The sequence below is a fragment of the Rattus norvegicus genome, chromosome 13 (assembly GCF_021556685.1).
Source record: "Rattus norvegicus strain SHRSP/BbbUtx chromosome 13, alternate assembly SHRSP_T2T, whole genome shotgun sequence".
NCBI classification, from domain to species: Eukaryota; Metazoa; Chordata; class Mammalia; order Rodentia; family Muridae; genus Rattus; species Rattus norvegicus.
The window spans coordinates 37,807,756-37,826,946 of NC_141546.1; the positions used below are offsets into that span (position 1 = coordinate 37,807,756).

Sequence of the window (19,191 nt, forward strand, 5' to 3'; positions counted from 1 at the left end):
TTAGAACCACCTTCTTTGGGCTTCCAATAGACATTGGAAACCAACAGTTATCCACAAATCCTCCAGGCCTTCAGCACCAGATTCGGACAGTGCAACTACCCGTTTGTACCTTTCCAGTGTCACAGAGCCATCTTTGACTTCCTGGACCATACTGTGCAAGCCACTCTAATAATTCCCCTTTTCATGCATCTATGTATTACAGTTGCTAAGTTGGGAAGGTACCTGAGTGAGCCGCTGAGCAAAGGGAGTAGAATCAGATTGAAAGGATGAGTCCAAAAGAAGCATAAAAATTGTGTAACCAGTTTTTGTTCTGCATCTGGGAAATAGGCATGCATTCAAGACCGCAAAAGCAAATGGTTCATTTTTTGTAATTATGCTCAAATTCTTATGTTTAAGCGAAACACCATCTGAGCAGAAGCTCATCTTCCTGGAGCGGAGCTTCTTGGCACGCTGCAGTCACTTATTAGAGCCATCGCATTGCTCAATTACACCAAACCACAGATGCAGGAATGAGGCTGTGAGGGGGAGGCTCCATGGAGCATGCCGGGTGAGCCAGATCTTTCCAGGAAATTGGGTTTTCTCTCATATTTCTTCAATTACCTATCTTTCTTCTTCCCTCTCTTGCTGGCTCCCTTCCTTCCTTTCTCAGCCTCTCCAGAGGATAAATAAAAACTATGAAGTATTTATTTTTGATAGTTTACATATTTTGGAAGTCAATATTTTTATAAAGATGGAATATTTCACCAAGTCCCCCATTGGCGTGATTGATAACTGTCATTTGTGTAATTAGTCACTATAATTACATGAGTAAATGACTACGAAATGGAGCCCCTGTTAATCACATTTTGTTTAATGGGAAATAAGTTCACTCTCTTTATGTGGCTTAGATAATGGTGAAGTTGGTGGTGGGGTAGCTATGTGTTTAAATGTAACACACTTAGCAACAGGTCACAACTTTGTTAAGGTAAGCTCTGGGGTCAATTGAAAGGTTCTGTCTAGCTAATAAGGGAGAAAATAGAAGAAGACATCTGATGTCAGTCTATGGACTTAAGGACATAAATCTATTCCAGAAATGAATATATTTGCATAACACAGAGCACACCTGTGTATCTCCTCTTTGCAGAAGACACCCATGTGAGCTACAGAAGTGTGTTGCCTTATGCTTTTCTGGCAGATAGCTTAGGGAGCCTTACCTCTGCTTCACTTATTAACCCCTACCAAAGCACAATATAACTCCTAGGAATTAAAGTAGTGCCCATGGGAGAACTCTGTCCATGAAAATTGCCACATTAAACTAGCTAAAGGACCATGTCCAAAGTTTATCGCTGGGACATTACTCATTGAAACTCTATGTTTGTAAAAATATTGACTTCTGAGCATGTAAACTACCAAATGTAAATAGTCGATAGTTTTGATTGATGCTTAGAGAGACTGAGAAAGGGAAGGAGGGATACAAAAGGAGGGCGGAAAGGTAACTGAAGAAATGAGAGAGAAACAATTTCCTGGAAAAATCTGACTCACACACTGCGCTTGTGAAGCCTCCTCTTTACTGCTTCCCCATCAGTCTAAAGTCTCAAGATACCAGAAACAAAGGAGACAAAGGGAAAAGACCTCCATGTTCTGATCGCTCTCTGCTGATAGAATTTCTACCCTTTCAGATGTTCTTTGTCCATATACAGGTTGTCATACACATAAGTGCAGTTCCACCTGGCATGTTTTCATCTTCAGCCAACAACAAAAGCCAAAAGGAACTATTAGTTTAGCTACTGCGTTTCCAAAGGACCTCAGAACCAACTCAGTCAATGCTGAGGACAGCTTTGTTACCAGATTCAAACTGAGGCTCTCCCTTAAGAGTTTGTTTCTCTGGGGTCCTGTGTATCTTGTACAGCCTATTAGCCATAAACAATTATGTACTTCTGACCTTTGCAAATCTACCCTTAGTTGAAAGGATTATGGCCGTGCACCACTACTGCCCATTTACATAGAGCTGGGTATTGGATCTAGGGTCTCGTGCATGCTAGTTGAGCATTCCCTAACAGTTGCAAGGCCTAATTTTGCCCTTTCTTTTTGAGAATGCCATATAAATGATATTTATATAAATGCTTATGCATAATACATAAAGTTCATGGTTTGTATTCTTGCGTTTAGCACTATACAGCCCCATCATTTTGTATATTTTTCTGTACTTTGGTCATTTACTCATTTCTCTGTGGGATACTGTTTTATAACACAGTTGTTCACGTATGATCTACTTGAAGGATATATGGATTCATTCCAAGTTCCAGGTGCTTTGCAATACAATTACTATAAGTCACAGAGTGCAAAACAGAGTCACATGACATAGGCATTTGTTAAACCAAGAAATAAATCTTTAAATAGTAGTGGAGACCTCGAGTCTTCTGTAGCATCCTTGTTTTATGTATCTGATATTTCAGCTTTACCCTAAATGCCCACATAGTATTCAAGCTACAAATATTACCATGTCATCAGGCAAATAATCTAATTGTGCATTTACAAAAATCCAGCCTGCATTAATCTGCCCAAAAGAAACCACATGCCAGTGACTTCATAAAGCATCATGAAAATATCCACCATAACACCACTCAAAAAGAGGAACTGAAATGGATTACCTGGTGTTAACAGGATGACAGACATTGTGATGAGGGAGCATACTACCAAGATCACCAGTAGAGCAATGGCAATTCCTTTCCAGTTTCTTTGGGGAGGGCTGTTACTTCCCAGTTCCTGCAGAGACCAAGAAGGTGTTTTGTAATTATACATGCTCCAGGAGCAATACGTTCTTAAAGAAAAGATTCAGCACGGGCATGATCACAGTTTGAACTGGAAGAGCTTGAAGGGGCTCGAGACCCCAAAAGTACAACAATGCCAAGCAACCAGAGCTTCCAGGGACTAAGCCACTACCTAAAGACTATACATGGACTGACCCTGGACTCTGACCCCATAGGTAGCAATGAATATCCTAGTAAGAGCACCAGTGGAAGGGGAAGCCCTGGGTCCTGCTAAGACTGAACCCCCAGTGAACTAGTCTATGGGGGGAGGGCGGCAATGGTGGGAGGGTTGGGAGGGGAACACCCATAAGGAAGGGGAGGGGGGAGGGGGATGTTTGCCCGGAAACCGGGAAAGGGAATAACACTCGAAATGTATATAAGAAATACTCAAGTTAATAAAAAAAAAAAAAAAAGAAAGCTGATTAGAATCAGTTTTCTCTTCAGCAACTTCTTTAATTATTCAAAGATGCATGGATAATAAGTGGATGGATATATTTTGGGGAGTACAATCTATTTTCTCTACCAGAAAAGGTAATAGAACTTTATACATGCTGTCTTGGGGCAAACAAAGCTCCAATATATTAACTGTGGACACAGGACTCTGCAAAGGTGCTGTGGAACAAGGTCAACTTGCATTTACAATGACTACAATGGAAGACACCACAAGGAACTAAATACACTTTTATCCTTGAAGAACTGTCAGCTGCTGTTCTAAATATTTAAGGGAAACACTGGAAACAAGGAAATGATACACATTATCCTTTACACAGTGCACATCTTTTTTCAACAAAGCAGGTTTATTTTGAAGTTTTCCCACCATTCATTAAAAACAAATGGAGTCTAATAACTCAGTTAAATCAGTTTTTCTATGTCAATGACTGAAAATCTTCTCTTACTGGGCAGTGTACAGATATTGGCAGGGAGGTAAGATGTATGGGATGAGGTAAAGCTGAACCCCTCTTACAGTGCACATGATTGAGCTGCTCACTTTTCAACTGACCTATGTTCCACCCTGCTGCCTAGAAATGTACAAGCTTCACTTTGCAATGTCCAGAATACAGACGTTTGAAATTAGTTCCAGGTTTGCATTGAAATAATTTTATATGACACAGAACCTGGAACTGGAGAAATGGCTCAGGGTTTAAGAGCAGTTAATGCTTTTGTAAATGACCCTAGTTCTATTCCCAGCACCTACCTTAAGCAGTTTGCAACCACCTGTAACTCCAGTTCCAGGAGCACCAATGTGCTCTTCTGGATTCTGCTGTCACATGCACTATATGTCCATACTCCCATGGATTCCCACTCTCTGTGTCTCTGTCTCTGCCTCTTCCTCTCCATTTCTCTCTCTCTCTCTCTCTCTCTCTCTCTCTCTCTCTCTCTCTCTCTCACACACACACACACACACACATACACACGCTCATACACAAACACATCTTTAAAAATATTCCATCAACACTGATTCTTAGTGATTATTGTGATTACAGCCTTGAACCTTGAATTCAGTCACAAACACACTCATCGTTAACAGCTGAGATCAAGAGGAATCAACTCACAAGAAGTGATGTACAGTTAGTTGTTCCCTTTTTCATTGCAACCACCCTAACAATAGCAACTTTATCTTTCATTGTGATGGAAAAACTACAGTGAATTTCCATATACCTCTTTTCAAATTATGCTTGTATTTGTGTGTGTGTGTGTTTCTCTGTGTGTGTGTATTTGTGTGTGTATTTGTGTGTGTGTTTACGTGTGTGTGTATTTGTGTGTGTGAATGATGTGTGTGTATTTGTGTGTGTATGTGTATTTGTGTGTTTGTGTGTGTGTGTGTGTGTGTGTGTGTGTGAATGCTGTGCATTTGCTGGAGATGTATGTGTATGGATGGATGATTCACATGCCCCCTACATGAAAATAGAGAGACAAAGTAGGTCATCGGTCTCTTACACATCTCATATATTTTAGACAGGATTTCTCACTGAGTGTGGTATTGGCTATTTCTTACCTTTCTTTTCCTTTTTGCTAAGCTGGTGGCCACAAGCTCCAGTCATCCACTTGTTTCTGCCTCTCAAGTCACAAGGATTAAGGCACATATACACACATCCTGCTTTTCACATATTTGCTGTGAATCTGAACTCAGGACTTCATGCTCGTGTCCTGCATACTTATATTGAGTTCCTGCCTAGACTTAATCTACATCCACGCTTATTCTCTGACTTCTTTCTATTTTGCATATGTGAATTTTTATTTAGTTTTACATATATCAAATGAGCTTTTCATACACCATTCATTTTAGAACAGTTAACACAAACTAAAGATGATGACAGATGACAAACTCTCCCCTAAAATTTAGTATTCACACAGACTTTTCAGAGGCCATCTACTACAGTTGTTCTCAACCTGTGGGTCATGACCCCTTTGGGGTTACATATCAGATATCCCACATATCAGGTACTTACAATTTATAACAGTGGCAAAATTATAGTTATGAAGTAGCAATGAAATAACTTTATGGTTAGGGGTTACTACATCATGAGAAAGTGCAATAAAGTTTCTCAGCATTAAGAAGGTTGGGGATTGCTAATCTACTGGACAGAGTTTCAGTAAATATGGGTAACTCTCTGTGATAATACCTGCATGCTCCTCAGAAGCCAGGAACAAGCGTGGTCACTGGTATGAGTAAAAAACAGCAAATATTCCTTGAGTTGACAAATGCTTATCTCAAGGACCAAGGGAAAAGTTTGGAGACATGGTTCAGTCAGTAAAGTACTTCTCTTGGAGCAAGAAGCTTGAAAATCTGAGTTTGATATACAGTACTCACATAATATAAGAGAAACTAGATGTAGAGGTATCCTCTTAAAATCTCAGTTTTGGAAATGGGAAGACCAGTTGATCCTGGAGCTTGTTTGCCACCTGTTCTGGCTAAATCATTGAGTCATAGGTCAGAAAAGATACTGTCTCAAAGAAACAATGTAAACTTTATCTTTAGGAATAACAATATATGTTTACCTCTGTCCTGTACATACATGTATGCTCACATAAAATACATCTATACACATACCTATGTGCATGTACACACACACACACACACACACACAATCTTTAAAAAAGCATTTTCTTTAACCACATGTCTGAAAAAATGGATGAATTCTTTTTAACATCATCATTCTTACTTAAACAGATATACTACTACTTGGGTCTTAAAGACTGAACATTTATCTCACTGGATTTTTCAGCCTGATTCTGAACAGTCACCAGCTGTCCCAAACCAAAACTCCTTGCCTTTTATCTCTTCCCTTTATTTACTTTAATGCTCCATTCACCTTTCTATGTGCTTAATTCTGCAAATACAAACACAGCATTTCCTACAAACCAACCCAATAAAACTCCAAATCATTTCAAATGGGGCAACAGATTGTCCCAACTCATTCCCTCTCCTCTTGGGTAGCTGAATATTTTGAATTATTTTGGTTTGAATTGTTTTTGTTATATTCATGCTGCTCACATTTTCAACTGCAAATAGTTTCAAGGATGATTTGGCCACAAGTAGTCCAAGGACATTTATGCTGAATTACGTAGATTTAACACATTTGAGATTCTTCACATGGAGCACCAAAATGCAGTTGGTTTGAATATATTAATGATAAACTCAGAATTACTAATAATGGTTCGATGTCACATTAAGGAAACAAAACCAAGTCCTTCCTGATGCTATTTAAGAGCAAGCTGAGATTTGAATTCTTTATTTTACTTTCCCTGTATCTTCCGTTGTGCGGGGTCTGTCTGTTGTATAAGTCTGAGTCTGTGCCTATGTGAAGGCTCTCCTCTGAATCTTTCTCTGTGTCTCTATGTGTGTCCCTACCAAAGGGCATTACTCCATCTTTATTGAACAGCGCAGAAAGTATCCACAGGGAAGGGATGGAAAACTTTCCAGCAATAATTAACAAAACTTTACAAGGAATTAAGCCCCCCAACTACAACTGACTCCAAGGAACCTAGGCAGGAAACAATATTGCAGACATCACTGTGTATCAAGGAATACCTATGTGTTACATTCAACATGTTCATTTTATAAGATGCTTTCAACCTCTATTTTATGTTTTCAACCAGTGATTATTCTAACACACCTACAAATACACGTGACTTGTTCTCTGCATTATGGGGCAGAGAAGAGTACACGTCTCAGAATTACAGCTATACATTAGTTTTCTTCGTAAGAGTTGATTACATGGGAAATTCAACGTGTTAAAGATGGTTTTTCCACTGTTCTGTTAAAAGCAGGTTAAAGAGCTTGAAGGGGCTCGAGACCCCATATGAACAACAATGCCAACCAACCAGAGCTTCCAGGACTCAGCCACTACCTAAAGACTATACATGGACTGACCCTGGACTCTGACCTCACAGGTAGCAATGAATATCCTAGTAAGAGCACCAGTGGAAGGGGAAGCCCTTGGTCCTGCCAAGGCTGAACCCCCAGTGAAGGTGACTGTAGGCAGGAGGGTGGTAATGGGGGGAGGTTGGGGGAGGGAAACACCCATAGAGAAGGGGAGGGAGAGGGGTTGGGGGATGTTGGCCTGGAAACTGGGAAAGGGAATAACAATCGAAATGTAAATAAGAAATACCCAAGTTAATAAAGATGGAGGGGGAAAAAAGAATTAATTGCCATCTAGGCAGGGACAGGTAGCTCCTTTGAAATGGAGAATTTTAAATCATTTTTCAATCGAAAATAAACATAGGCTTTTGAAGTCTGAGTTTGATTCCTGCTATTGTTAAGGTAGCTGCCTTCACGTACTCCTTGATAGGTGGATACAAGAAATAAGGCAAGGTAGGAAAAAGGGGATGGAGAAAGCGGAGGAGGGAGGAAGAAAACAAAGGAGAGATGGAGGGAGAGCCTAAGGCGGAGCTTATTGGCATACATTCTAGAGGAATAATAACAGTTCCTTAAACGTGAAAAGAGTTTCAAAGGCCCTGAAGGGGTGGGAAATCCATAAGAAGAAGAATGGTGCCAACAACCTGTGAGCTCTGAGAGCCTGAGTCACCAACCAAAGAGCATACACCTGCTGGGCAGAGGCCACGCTCCTGGTACATGAGTAGCAGAGGATTGCACTGTCCTGCATCACTGAGAGAGGACTGGCCTAATCCCCGCAGAGACTTGATGCTGGAGGGAGGCGTGATGTGGTTCTCTCAGAGGTTAAGGGGTGGGGTATGGGGGAGGGACTCTGAGAGAGAGGGACCGGAGCGTGGGCAGCATTTGGGATGTTAATTAATTAATTAAAAACTATGAAAAGAGGGAAATAATTTTTTAAATTCTCAACTCTATGGAGTATGCTGTTAAGTATGAAAGGAATTCAGAGAATAGAGGTCCCTGGTGGAGTTCGTTGTGAAGTGCGGAAAAGATCACATCTGTTCCCATCCTCCCTTAGTTAAAGGAGGGGAAGAGTGGAGTGTGAAAAATACATTAATGTCACCTCAATTGGAGCACCCCTACTCCTCCATTGTCTTTTCAAGGTAATGTTCAATATGTTTCGCTTTTTGCTAGTAAGTTAAAGGTTGTAATTGCCCAGGAGTCAAATTAAGATTCCAAACAAAGGTTAAGCAAAACAGGACTGCAGGAGATAGCCAAGGAGCCCTGAAGCTCTGAGCTGAGTTCAAGGCTGACATTATTAATTTGCTCTTCATAACAGAACTGACCTTTAGATGGTACTGAGACTATGGGGATGGGGGTTGGAAGTGAACCTGATCTCATCTTAACTAACTTGGCTTCTTCTCTACCATCACAGGTTGCAAGCCAAGATATTCCTGGTTTCATCTGACTGGCCCCTCAGTATAGGAGCAAATGCCAAGTCCCAGAAGACAGAACGGGAAAAAAAGGCTGTGGTTAGGAAGGTTTCCTCTTCAGAAGAAGAATTTGTCACTTTCTTGGGAATCAAAAATCAATATTAAAAGAGAGAGTTTTTTTATACCTCAAATACTGTTTCCACATAAATTTACCTACTAAACAGACGATTTTAACTCTGAAACAAACCAGACATAATATAGCTTAAAGCTAAATATTTCACTCAAAGATAAAATTTCAATCCTGCATTTTAAAAGGGAGAAATTACCCTTCCTAGGACTGATGTAGTTTAGGTAAAGGAATTCAGTACCCTGAGGAGAGAGCTAAAGGTAAGGTACAAATTATATCCTTTCTCCAAGTGAGGGGGTAGGGGACAGAATCAGAAATTAATGAAATGAGGCAGAACAGATATTAAATGTGCTTTTAATTATTTTTATTGCTTTTGCTATTAAAATGTTAATCAGCTCCATGCAGGTATTCAAAAAGAAAGAAAATCTCAAATTACATTTCTCCTCTATAGATCGGCATCGTATGATCCTTTAGGTTAAAGTTTTATATTTTGTGTTCACTTGCCCACTGCTCTGGTGATCACAGTCAACTCTAACAGAGAAATAACAGATAAGTACACTCATCATACAGTCAAGAACAAAGAAGATTACAGAGACCTTTATTTAAGTCTAGAATAAAGATTTTTTTTCAGAATTTCCAGAGACCAGAAAAAATTAAATAAATATAAGGTGGGTCTTAATTTCTCTTGTAAGTCGGCAGCATGCACCATGTATGCCCTGCTTAGAGCAGTGCTCCTCTGGCTAAAATGTTTTGTGTAGGGAAGTCAGGCAAAGATTAGCCCCAAAGCCAGTCAATGTTTCCATTCATGGATGGAAGAGAGCCTTCTTTTTCCCCAGTCTCCGTATAGAGTAGCCAAAATTCTCAACAGTCCCTAGAATCTCCCCTCCGTTCTACAATTTAAAAATAGATTGTCCCCCATATCTCTTCAGCCGAAAACTGATCCAAAGTGTCCTTTGGCAGGAATTAAAAGACCACAGGTTGTTTAAATTAATTGTATTATTTTATTTTTTTGTTTATTTTTTAATTGTTATATTCCAAAAGAGGAGAACAAATGCTATCTAATGTCTGCCTATTGGAGGAGGCACTAGGGAGCGAGGACCCATCTGCTAAGACAAGATAACAAACCCTAGTCTGTCACTGCGGTAAAATTAGCACTGTTTGGTTTAGGAGAAATGACTCATTTTGTGTTGATGCTTATTAGCATAACACCAGCATTCACAGAAGGTGGTGTTTTATAGCTGATTCTGTTGTAACCTTCTCTGTCATAAACACGTAAGCATAAAACTTCCAAGTAAACCACTAAAATGAATAAACATATCATTGTAGACTTGATCGTTTTTTCTGTTCTCATTTGTGATTTTTACAGGACGCATGTGTATGTATGTATACACGCCATGTGTATGTGTGTGTCCGTTCCAAGGGCACAAGAGGACATCAGGTGTCCTGTCTTACCACTTTCCACCTTATTACTTTGAGGCATGGAGTCCCACAGAACATAAAATAAGGCTGGTAGTCAGGACTCAGGTTCTCAGAACAGCAAGTACCTTACTCGGTGAGCCATCCCACTCTCCCATGACCCTACATGATATTTGTTAAAAGATAAAGTTTGCAACTATAATTCAAGGAACTAAACTATAAATAACGATTTTGAAATACTCTTTATAAAATAAAAACAAAAACAAACAGAAAAGGGAGGTACAAAATAAGAATCATTCCAGGTACAAATATGAGACAGCTAATTTACCTATTAGTTAGTATATGACCTCCATGCTAGCTCCATTCTCCTTGCTTTACTGTATTCACAGTACTACTAATGCTTAACGAGTTATGCAATTATAATTATACACACACACACACACACACACAAAAGTGGTTCATCTTTAATATCAGATATAAAACCGTCTTATTAATGTGTGTCCATCATCATCACCAAAATCATCATCATTGTTATCATCATCATCATCACCCACAATTGCCTTTTGTCCCTAGATTTGAAAAACCCTTTCATTGACTGCTACAATGTTAACCCCTAGGCTCCCTGAGATCTCCCTGTAGTTTATTCAACACATCTTGGTGATCCTTATGAAATCACTTGTCAAATCAATTCTGTGAACCTAGTTTCCTGCCTTCCATCCACTACAGTCTGTCGTTCCTCAAATGAGTTGAACAAAGTAGCAGTGCCTGACATAGAGACTCATAGGGTACATGGGTGCTTTTTCCTTCAAGAGTATACTACTTTGCTAATTTTAATTTTTTAAATTTATGTATATGTATGTGCATATATGTTTGGGCATCTAAGGAGGCCAAAAAGGGGTCCCTTGAAACCAGAGTTCTTGGCAGTTGTGACCCATCTGATTTGGCTGCTGGAAAATGAACCCAGTCCTCTGTATGAGCAGCAAGTGCTCTTATCCACTGAGCCTTTCCTCCAGCCCCTTTTTTTTTTTGCTATTTTTCATGTCATAATTTTTTTTATCTCTTGCCTTCTATTTGGCTGTCAGAGGCAATCAATGCACTTGGCATCAAGTTTTACCTCTACCACTGTGCCAAGTTCTTTAAGAACAGGGAGGAGTAAACCTGGTGTAGTGGTGTAGGTATATAATCCAAGCACTGGGGAGGTGGAAGCAAGATAATCACCATTATTGTCAGTAACTTCGATGCCAGGGTATCATAAGTGTGATCCTGGAGAAGGATCGATGGGTGTAGAAAGAAGAAGAAGAGGATAAGGAAGGGAAGGGGAAGGAGGGAGAATGAGAAGAGAGGAGATATAAGAGAACAGATGAGCAGATTCCAAGGTCAGTGTTTGTTTTATTTAGCTTTATGAGGCTCTAAGAAAATAGCTGAAGCTTCTTACGTCATGACTAAAGTTCTTTATTTGAAAGTGCTGAAGGTCTGGAGGAGGAAGGGCTTCTATGAGTACTTTGGGTCGGCCCAACTTAAGATGAGATGGAAAAATAGAATAATATGGGGACATGGGTTTGTGAGGAAGAATACAGGTATCCAGGGAAATGGGCTTACCATAACTAGAAAAGCATCCATCTTCCTTAAAGATCTCAATGCCCCTCAAAGTTGATGTTCATCTTTTATATGGATGGGAAACAACTACATCCAAACAATAGCAACAATCATGCATGAGTCTTTATAAGAAATAAAACTGGAATACAATCCCTCAGTCTCTTTCTCACAAATATTTTGTTTACTACCAAGTACGTATTCTGCTTGTATTTCTGCTTATTATATGTGTTTCTTTACCACTACCCCATGTTCCTAAATTCTCTCATTTCTTAGTGAACAAATCTTCTCTATTCACTTTTTACCAAAAGCCTATCTAAACTTCATGGTTATATAATAATGAGATAAAAGAACAAAACAGGGGCCGATGGATAGCGCAGTCAGTAAAATGCTTGTCTTGAAAGCGAAAGGTCCTGAGTTCGATCCCTGATACCCATATAATAGCCACGCACGGCACTGGAAAGAAAGGAACAAAAGGAGCTCTGTGGCTTGCTAGCCAGTCAGTTTAGTCAAGCAGTGAAAGGAGGTGGGTTCAGTGAGATATTTTGTCTCAAAAAAATAGAGTGATGAAAATGGCACATATGTACATGTACACAACCCACACACATAGGAGACATGCAGAAACAAGCAAACCGCTGCAAATTGCTTCCAATATATAAAGAAAGGAATGGGTTAGGATACTACAATGCGCCTGAAAATATCTAGAAAGGCTGTTTGATTGAAAAGGGAATTGAAATCAGGAACTACCCTACACTGTGATTCCCCAAACGATTATGTTCCTCTTTAAAAATCACAAGTCGAAGAAAATATTAGGTTCATATCCCGGCATATCCAGTTGTAAAATGATGTAGCCCTATACTGCTTTCATGGTCACTGAATTATTTGAAATTGCTGTCCTAGCTTCCCTAAAAAACTAGAGAATAAACAGGAGACTTAGTCTTAGACTATAGTCTGTGTGGTCAAATTTATTTCTATTTAATTATACATTTCTTCTTTGTCCATGTCTACTCGGTGTGCCTTTTGTAACTGGGAGCCTGTGCCCTAGAGATAGATCCATCAAACATGTGTAACATCACATTTTCTGGGCCTCAAAGCAAAATGCCAGACCTCCTACCTAGGTGCATCCATCAAAATAAACAGGATGTTTTCAGAAATGTTGGTGTCCATCCATCTGATTTGACTGAGTGAGAGTTTAACCTTTGAATTCACCTGCCTTAAAGTTGTCGTAGTGGACGGATACCAAGGTTTCAGCCAGCACCTTCAGTCATGAATAAGATCCCAAGCATATGTTTCCATTTGATAAGCCCATGTGTCACAACTCTAGGAAATCTTTAAAAAATAGCATCAACATTTAAGTCAGCATCTGTGGTAGTGAGACATACGATTTTAATGAAGTCAGGGCTGAGGAGACATCTCAGTTGGCAAAGTTTCAGGTGCCCAAAAACTACTTCAAGAGCCAGCATAAAGACATGTGCATCTATTTCCAGCATTGAGGAGGCAGAGAGGAGTATCCCTGAGTCTTCCTGGTCATTCAGTCTAGCCAATCAGTGAGCATCAAGTTAGGAGAAAGTCACCGTCTCAAGAACTGGTGCTCAATCAAGGCTGAGGCTGATGTTGACTTCTTCCCTCCATATGCACACACACAAACACACATGTATACAAGAAGTTCCAACCGCATGGGTAGCAATGAATAGCCTAGTAAAAGCACCAGTGGAAGGGGAAGCCCTTGGTCCTGCCAAGGCTGGACCCCCAGTGAATGGGATTCTTGGGGTGAGAGTGGTAATGGGGGGGGATGAGGAGGGGAACACCCATAAAAAGAAAAAAAGAAATTAAAAAAAAATAAGATTTTAATGAAACTACACTTTTTTGGTCTCGTGATGCTGTGAAGTGCATACTGAATGAAACTGTATATAGAATGTAATACCTGATGCACAATAAATGACCGAGTCAGTGATTTATGTGTCTGTTATATTGCATTTCCTTGTCCTTAATTTATTTTTTTCCCCTGCAGAACAACATGCTGTTTTTACTGCAGCAGCCTCAGTGGCTCTTGAAATACATTACATTCTCTTGGGATTGATTTTAACCTCATGGCTCTGCGAACAGTTTTAGCTCTCATATATAAGTAAGATACAGGTGTACTTACTCTGTGATGCTTACACAATGGTGAAGCTGTCTGATGAAACCTTTCAAAGACCACATCCTATTGTTAGGCAAGTTATGACTCTATTAATGTAGCAAGCCATGGAAGGTGTGATTGACAGAAATGGTCACAGTAGCTGGGATTCATAGTAAACATATTGGTAAGGATAATACATTATATCTAGATATTTGGTGTATAGAAGTGTTCTAGCTACATAAATGACAATGTTTTAAACTAAAACCTATGTTACATATGGACTAATGAGCAAAATCATCTCATTTTATATGACTTAAAGAAACTTAGATCTTGAAGTTTAGATGTTTCAAGACATAGTCTTTATTTACTTGTGGCCTCTTCATACTATTTAGCTAGGAAGACAGAAGAATTCTATTTTAAAACAAACTCTTAAGAGTTAGGAGGTCAGGGCATACATTTTTAGTAAAAACGATTAAGTTAAAATATAAATAATTTCAGTCACACACACACACACATACACACACACACACATGCACGTGCATGCACATGCACACATGCACACACAGTCTGGAATGGTATAATGACATCCATCAGGAGGGACTCATATCTTTGTAGCTGAAAGTCAAAATTTAGATGCAAGTTCTCTATAGAGAACTCAGATGTCATGTGTGGTGATTTAAATGAGACTGGTCACCATAAGGTCATATATTGAAATGTGTTCTTCGTCCATAGCTGGTGGCACTGCTCCGTGGAAGGATTAGGAAGTGCTGTTTCATTGGAGGAGGTACGTCACTAAGAATGAGCTTCGAGCTTTCAGAAGACTATGCTATTCCCAGTTTTCCCTCCACTTTCTTTGCTTCTTCTTTGCAAATAATATGTAACCTCTCAGCTTCTAAGCTACTTACTGCTCCAACACCATGCCTGCCTGCCTGCCTGTTGTTATGCTTCCTGCCAAGACAATCATAGACTAAACCTCTGAAACCATAGTCAGGCTGAATGCTTTCTATGTTACCTTGGTCATGATATCTCTTCACAGCACTAGAACACTCACCAAGACACTGTAGAAATGTCTCAGTAGATATGAGATAACATGAAGATCTGAATTCCAATTCCTAGTACTCATGTATAAGTCATGTTGTCATTTCATATGCTTCACTAACTCCAATACTGTCAGGAGTGGAGATAAAAGGATCACTGAGGCTTTCTAGCTAACAGCTTAGCTTCAGGTCTAGTAACAGAGTCGAGCACCCAATGTTGGGCTCTTACCACCATGTGCACATATGGATACACATATACACATATAACACACACACACATATATGACACACATACATACCCCCCTCACACACACACACACACACACACACACACACACACACACACACACACACCTAACTTCACAGAGCATAAAAATTGGACATGCGTGTAGCATTATTTAAATGGAGTTAAAATTCAACCCAGAAATATTTTACAACATGACCTGACACTGTATGTCTTTGATATTTGATTTATTTTATTTTATTTATATATGTTTGTCTATGAGTTCATGCCACATGTGTGAAGGTGACCAAGGTGGTCAGAGGAGGGATCTGCAGGAGCTGGGGTCACTGGCTGTTGTGAGCTATTGGAAGCAGGTTCTGAGACTTGAATTTGAGCCTTCTGCAAGAGTAGTAATTACTCCTGGAGGCTTTAGCCATCTATCTCCCCAGCCACCTACAAAGGACATTTTAAAAATTCTTTAAACAAGCACATGTTTAACCTGAATGACTGTCTAAAACTTTTCTAATTCTAGATTTTCCTGACTGCATTAACTCATGGCAAAGACGATTAATTCCCCAGTCTTCAGCTTGGGAAAGTGCAGTCTGCACTATGTGGTGGGTTTTCAGAGCCTGCGTAGTGGCATGGTGTCACAGACCAGTGAAATCCAGTCACCCTCAAGGCCTTCATATTGATGAATGTGTTGGAAAGTAATGAGTACACAACGAGGATCTGGTCAGCTACTGTTCCAGGGTCACAAAAGACTGGTTCTGAACTTCTCATGGCTATAAAACTCCCAAAACTTCCCCTGTACTAGTTATTCTTATTGATGAATGGGCTTAGCCTCAACACATCCATCATTTAAGTAAAAATGGAGGTAAAAAAAATCTGAGGATAAATAAAACGTAGACACACACCAGCCATATAAATTACTCATGATGATGAGAGTATCATGACATTGGGATGTATCTGGGCTGTGCTTCTTCTTTGAGATGCAAATCAAAATACACTGTTAATTCACCAGCTACTGAAAATTTGTGACCTGGAAAATTCAATATGGTTTGCTGGTTAAGAAAGCCTCCAGTTAAGAATTTGATGTTCAGATTTAATAACATTGAATTAATATCTTGAGTACCTCGTCCAGGAAGGTGGAAGAAATTATATGCACAAAAGGGACATGCATGGGTCCATCTCTGGTCCTGTGGCGTGTTCTAGTCCTTTGATGTAGACTAGATGTAGATTACAAGCAAATGAAGAGGTTAACATGGAAACACCTGACCCAGGTAGTGCTGATTTGATAGGCAGCATCTCCATTTCCTTTAAGGAGAGAGAGCAATACTGGCCTGATAAAGAACTCTGTTTCAGGTAGCACTGGGTTATCTAGAAAATGACTAATAATGTTGCTACATATTCATGACTTTTAACAAAGCATGCTTTAGAGAGAAAAAGAAGTGCCTTTCTCCTAAATATACACTTTACCACCATAAAGAGATGCTTACATTGCAGCCTCACTGGTATTTTAGGGCTGAGACAATCTCTTCTACTTAGAGGCTATTTGCAATTTGGTTCTTATCCTCGTTTTAGAATGCATCCCAAATATATATTTAGTTTTGTAGACTCAAATAACTTACCAAAATGGCAGCCAATCATCTCATAGGATCTCTGCCCAGAAACAGCAACTTCAAATGGAAATACTGCTCCTGCCCATCTGATCTGCAATAGTTCAGTACCACGGGACTTAAGGTAATTTTGTACCAAGGAATTACAGATCAGGAACATTTTCTGTTGTGATTTGAATACGAAATGTCCCTATAGACTGAGGTCCCCAGTTGTTTGTACTGTGAGAAACAACTCACAAGAAGATGGAGTCTTGTCGAAGGAAGTGGGTCTTTGGGGGCATGCTTTGAAGTGTTTATAGTCTGGAACCACGTTCCTTTGGCTCTCTACTTCCTCCTGGAGGATTCAGTGTAACCAGCCAGCTACCTGCCCCTGCTGCCAAGGCTTTCTCTGCCATGAGGGTCTGAATCCTGAAGTATTCTGAGCCAAAAGAAACACTTCCTTTTTCAAGTATTTTTTTACTTCTTTTTCCATAACATTTTATTACATCCATAGCAAAAGTAATAAGACACTTTTGTGTTAAAGAATACATATGTGTGTATATATATGCATATATATATGTGTGTTATTTTCTCTCTTCCTGTGTTTCCTTCCCTACTTGCTCCCTCCCTCCCTCTCTCTTCCTCTCCCCCACTTCCATACCTCAGTTTTTTCCATACCTCCCTCCATCTCTTCCCTCCTAGCTCTACTAGCTCTAGCTCTCCTTGTCTGGTCTAGCCATGCTAAGGTTTAAAATCCATGGTCTCATGGATTCTTGGCAGCTGTCTTACGGGGGAACATCACACCCAGCCCCAAAATTGGATAGCCTTGATCAAATAAATATTATTTCCAGTCCAGGATCCTGACAAAGTCAAAATACTGTTTAATACAAGTGAATATTGTTTGTAGGCATATGACTTCACTAACATGCTTTTCTGATAACTTAATTCTCAGCTAGCCTTGTCTTCAGAACTTTATAGATGTTTTGAAAGCAATTTATCAGGTAGCTTAACTCTATTACTTTATATTATGAAAGTCTACATACATAAAACAAAGTTGGACAATGTATGCAATGTCATTTTCTAGGTTTTACAATGAGCGCTTTGTTCTTTAATAGTGGTTTTATCTACACACACACGCGCGCGCGCGCGCGCCCACACACACACACACACACAAAACATAAAATTGTAGTTATACATAGTACTAAAATTTATGAGTCAAAAATATGTAGTTTAAACTGAATTATTTATCTTTTAAACTCAAGAATTGTGGATAATTTAATAATTAGCTTCCTCTTCTCTGAAGAAACAGAAAAATATAGCATTAAGGAATTAGTATTTAAGAAATAATTATGTCTATGGATACAGAGAAAAACAGAGGTGTCCATCTGACTGTGTCAGGAATTTGCCAAGGGATAGTAGTAGAGGCGACATATACTGAAATTTAAAATAGAGTAATGTATAAGATACACACATCAGAATATATGTAAATGTTGTAACAAAAGTTCTATAAATATAAAAATCATCATTTTTATAAATGTTAAAGGTTTAAGAATAAGGTGTACTGATATTGAAATTCACCCAATGTTAGAAGCATCTAAAGTTAATGAATGAGTGGATTAGGAGAGAGACAGAGAGAGAGAGAGAGAGAGAGAGAGAGAGAGAGAGAGAGAGAGAGTGAGTGTGTATTGGAGGTACAAACCATGATGCCTGGGTTTTCACATGGGTACTTGCAATTTTCATGCCTATGGAGCATATATTTTACTAATTAGTGTTTCAACAACCCTATTAACACTAAATAATGTACATGTTTTCTTTCTTTTCTGTCATCTTTTTGCTACCACACTTAATCCATAACTTGACCTCCCTCCTCCATACCCACTGTATTTTCCTTCCAAAACTCTGTTCCAGTCACCACTTAGAAGTCAATACCTGTTCAACTTTCAGCCCTCTGTCCACTTTAAACTCCATCAGCTTCCTGACACAGACAGATAATCCATCCTTTACACATCCAATGTGAGAAAGATGTGTCTTGCTATGCGTACCTCAAACAGAAACTTTGACAAAACACAGTCAAATGTCCATTTACAAATTACACAAGTGTTACACAGGTTCAGCTATTATATCTGGACGTAGAGATATTAATACAGAAACTACATCAGCCAAAATATCTCCAAATGTTATTAAAAACCTTCTCTGTGTAAACTTTAATGATGTTTGCATATGAGTGTTAGGGTCCATAATAACTCTTTTCAGAGTGTTTTATTATAAAAATAAAGCATGGCTCTGTTTCCTCTTGCAGTAATGAAAAAGAAATAAATATAAATAAACTAGGTAGTGCGCAGACCATGATTTAAAATCCTACAGTTTATTTATTAGTGCTAATGTAGAACTTTCCCTAAATAATATATAGAAGCCTAACTACAGCATGCATAAAAATTAGCATTAACATCTTATTCTGTTGAACAAACTGGAAGCAGAAAGGGGGGGGGACAGAAAAGGCGCTACATTAACTACGATGTGACA

General features: G+C 39.2%; 1 protein-coding gene across 3 annotated transcripts in view; it reads right to left on the reverse strand.

Moving 5' to 3' along the window:
* The window catches only part of Dpp10 (dipeptidyl peptidase like 10), a 1,656,730-nt gene that overhangs the window by 653,006 nt on the left and 984,533 nt on the right, over positions 1 to 19,191 (reverse strand). For all 3 annotated transcript variants that reach the window (NM_001415116.1, NM_001415117.1, NM_001012205.2), the window contains 1 exon segment: positions 2,631 to 2,745. In NM_001415116.1, coding sequence (NP_001402045.1) covers positions 2,631 to 2,745 — 115 coding nt within the window.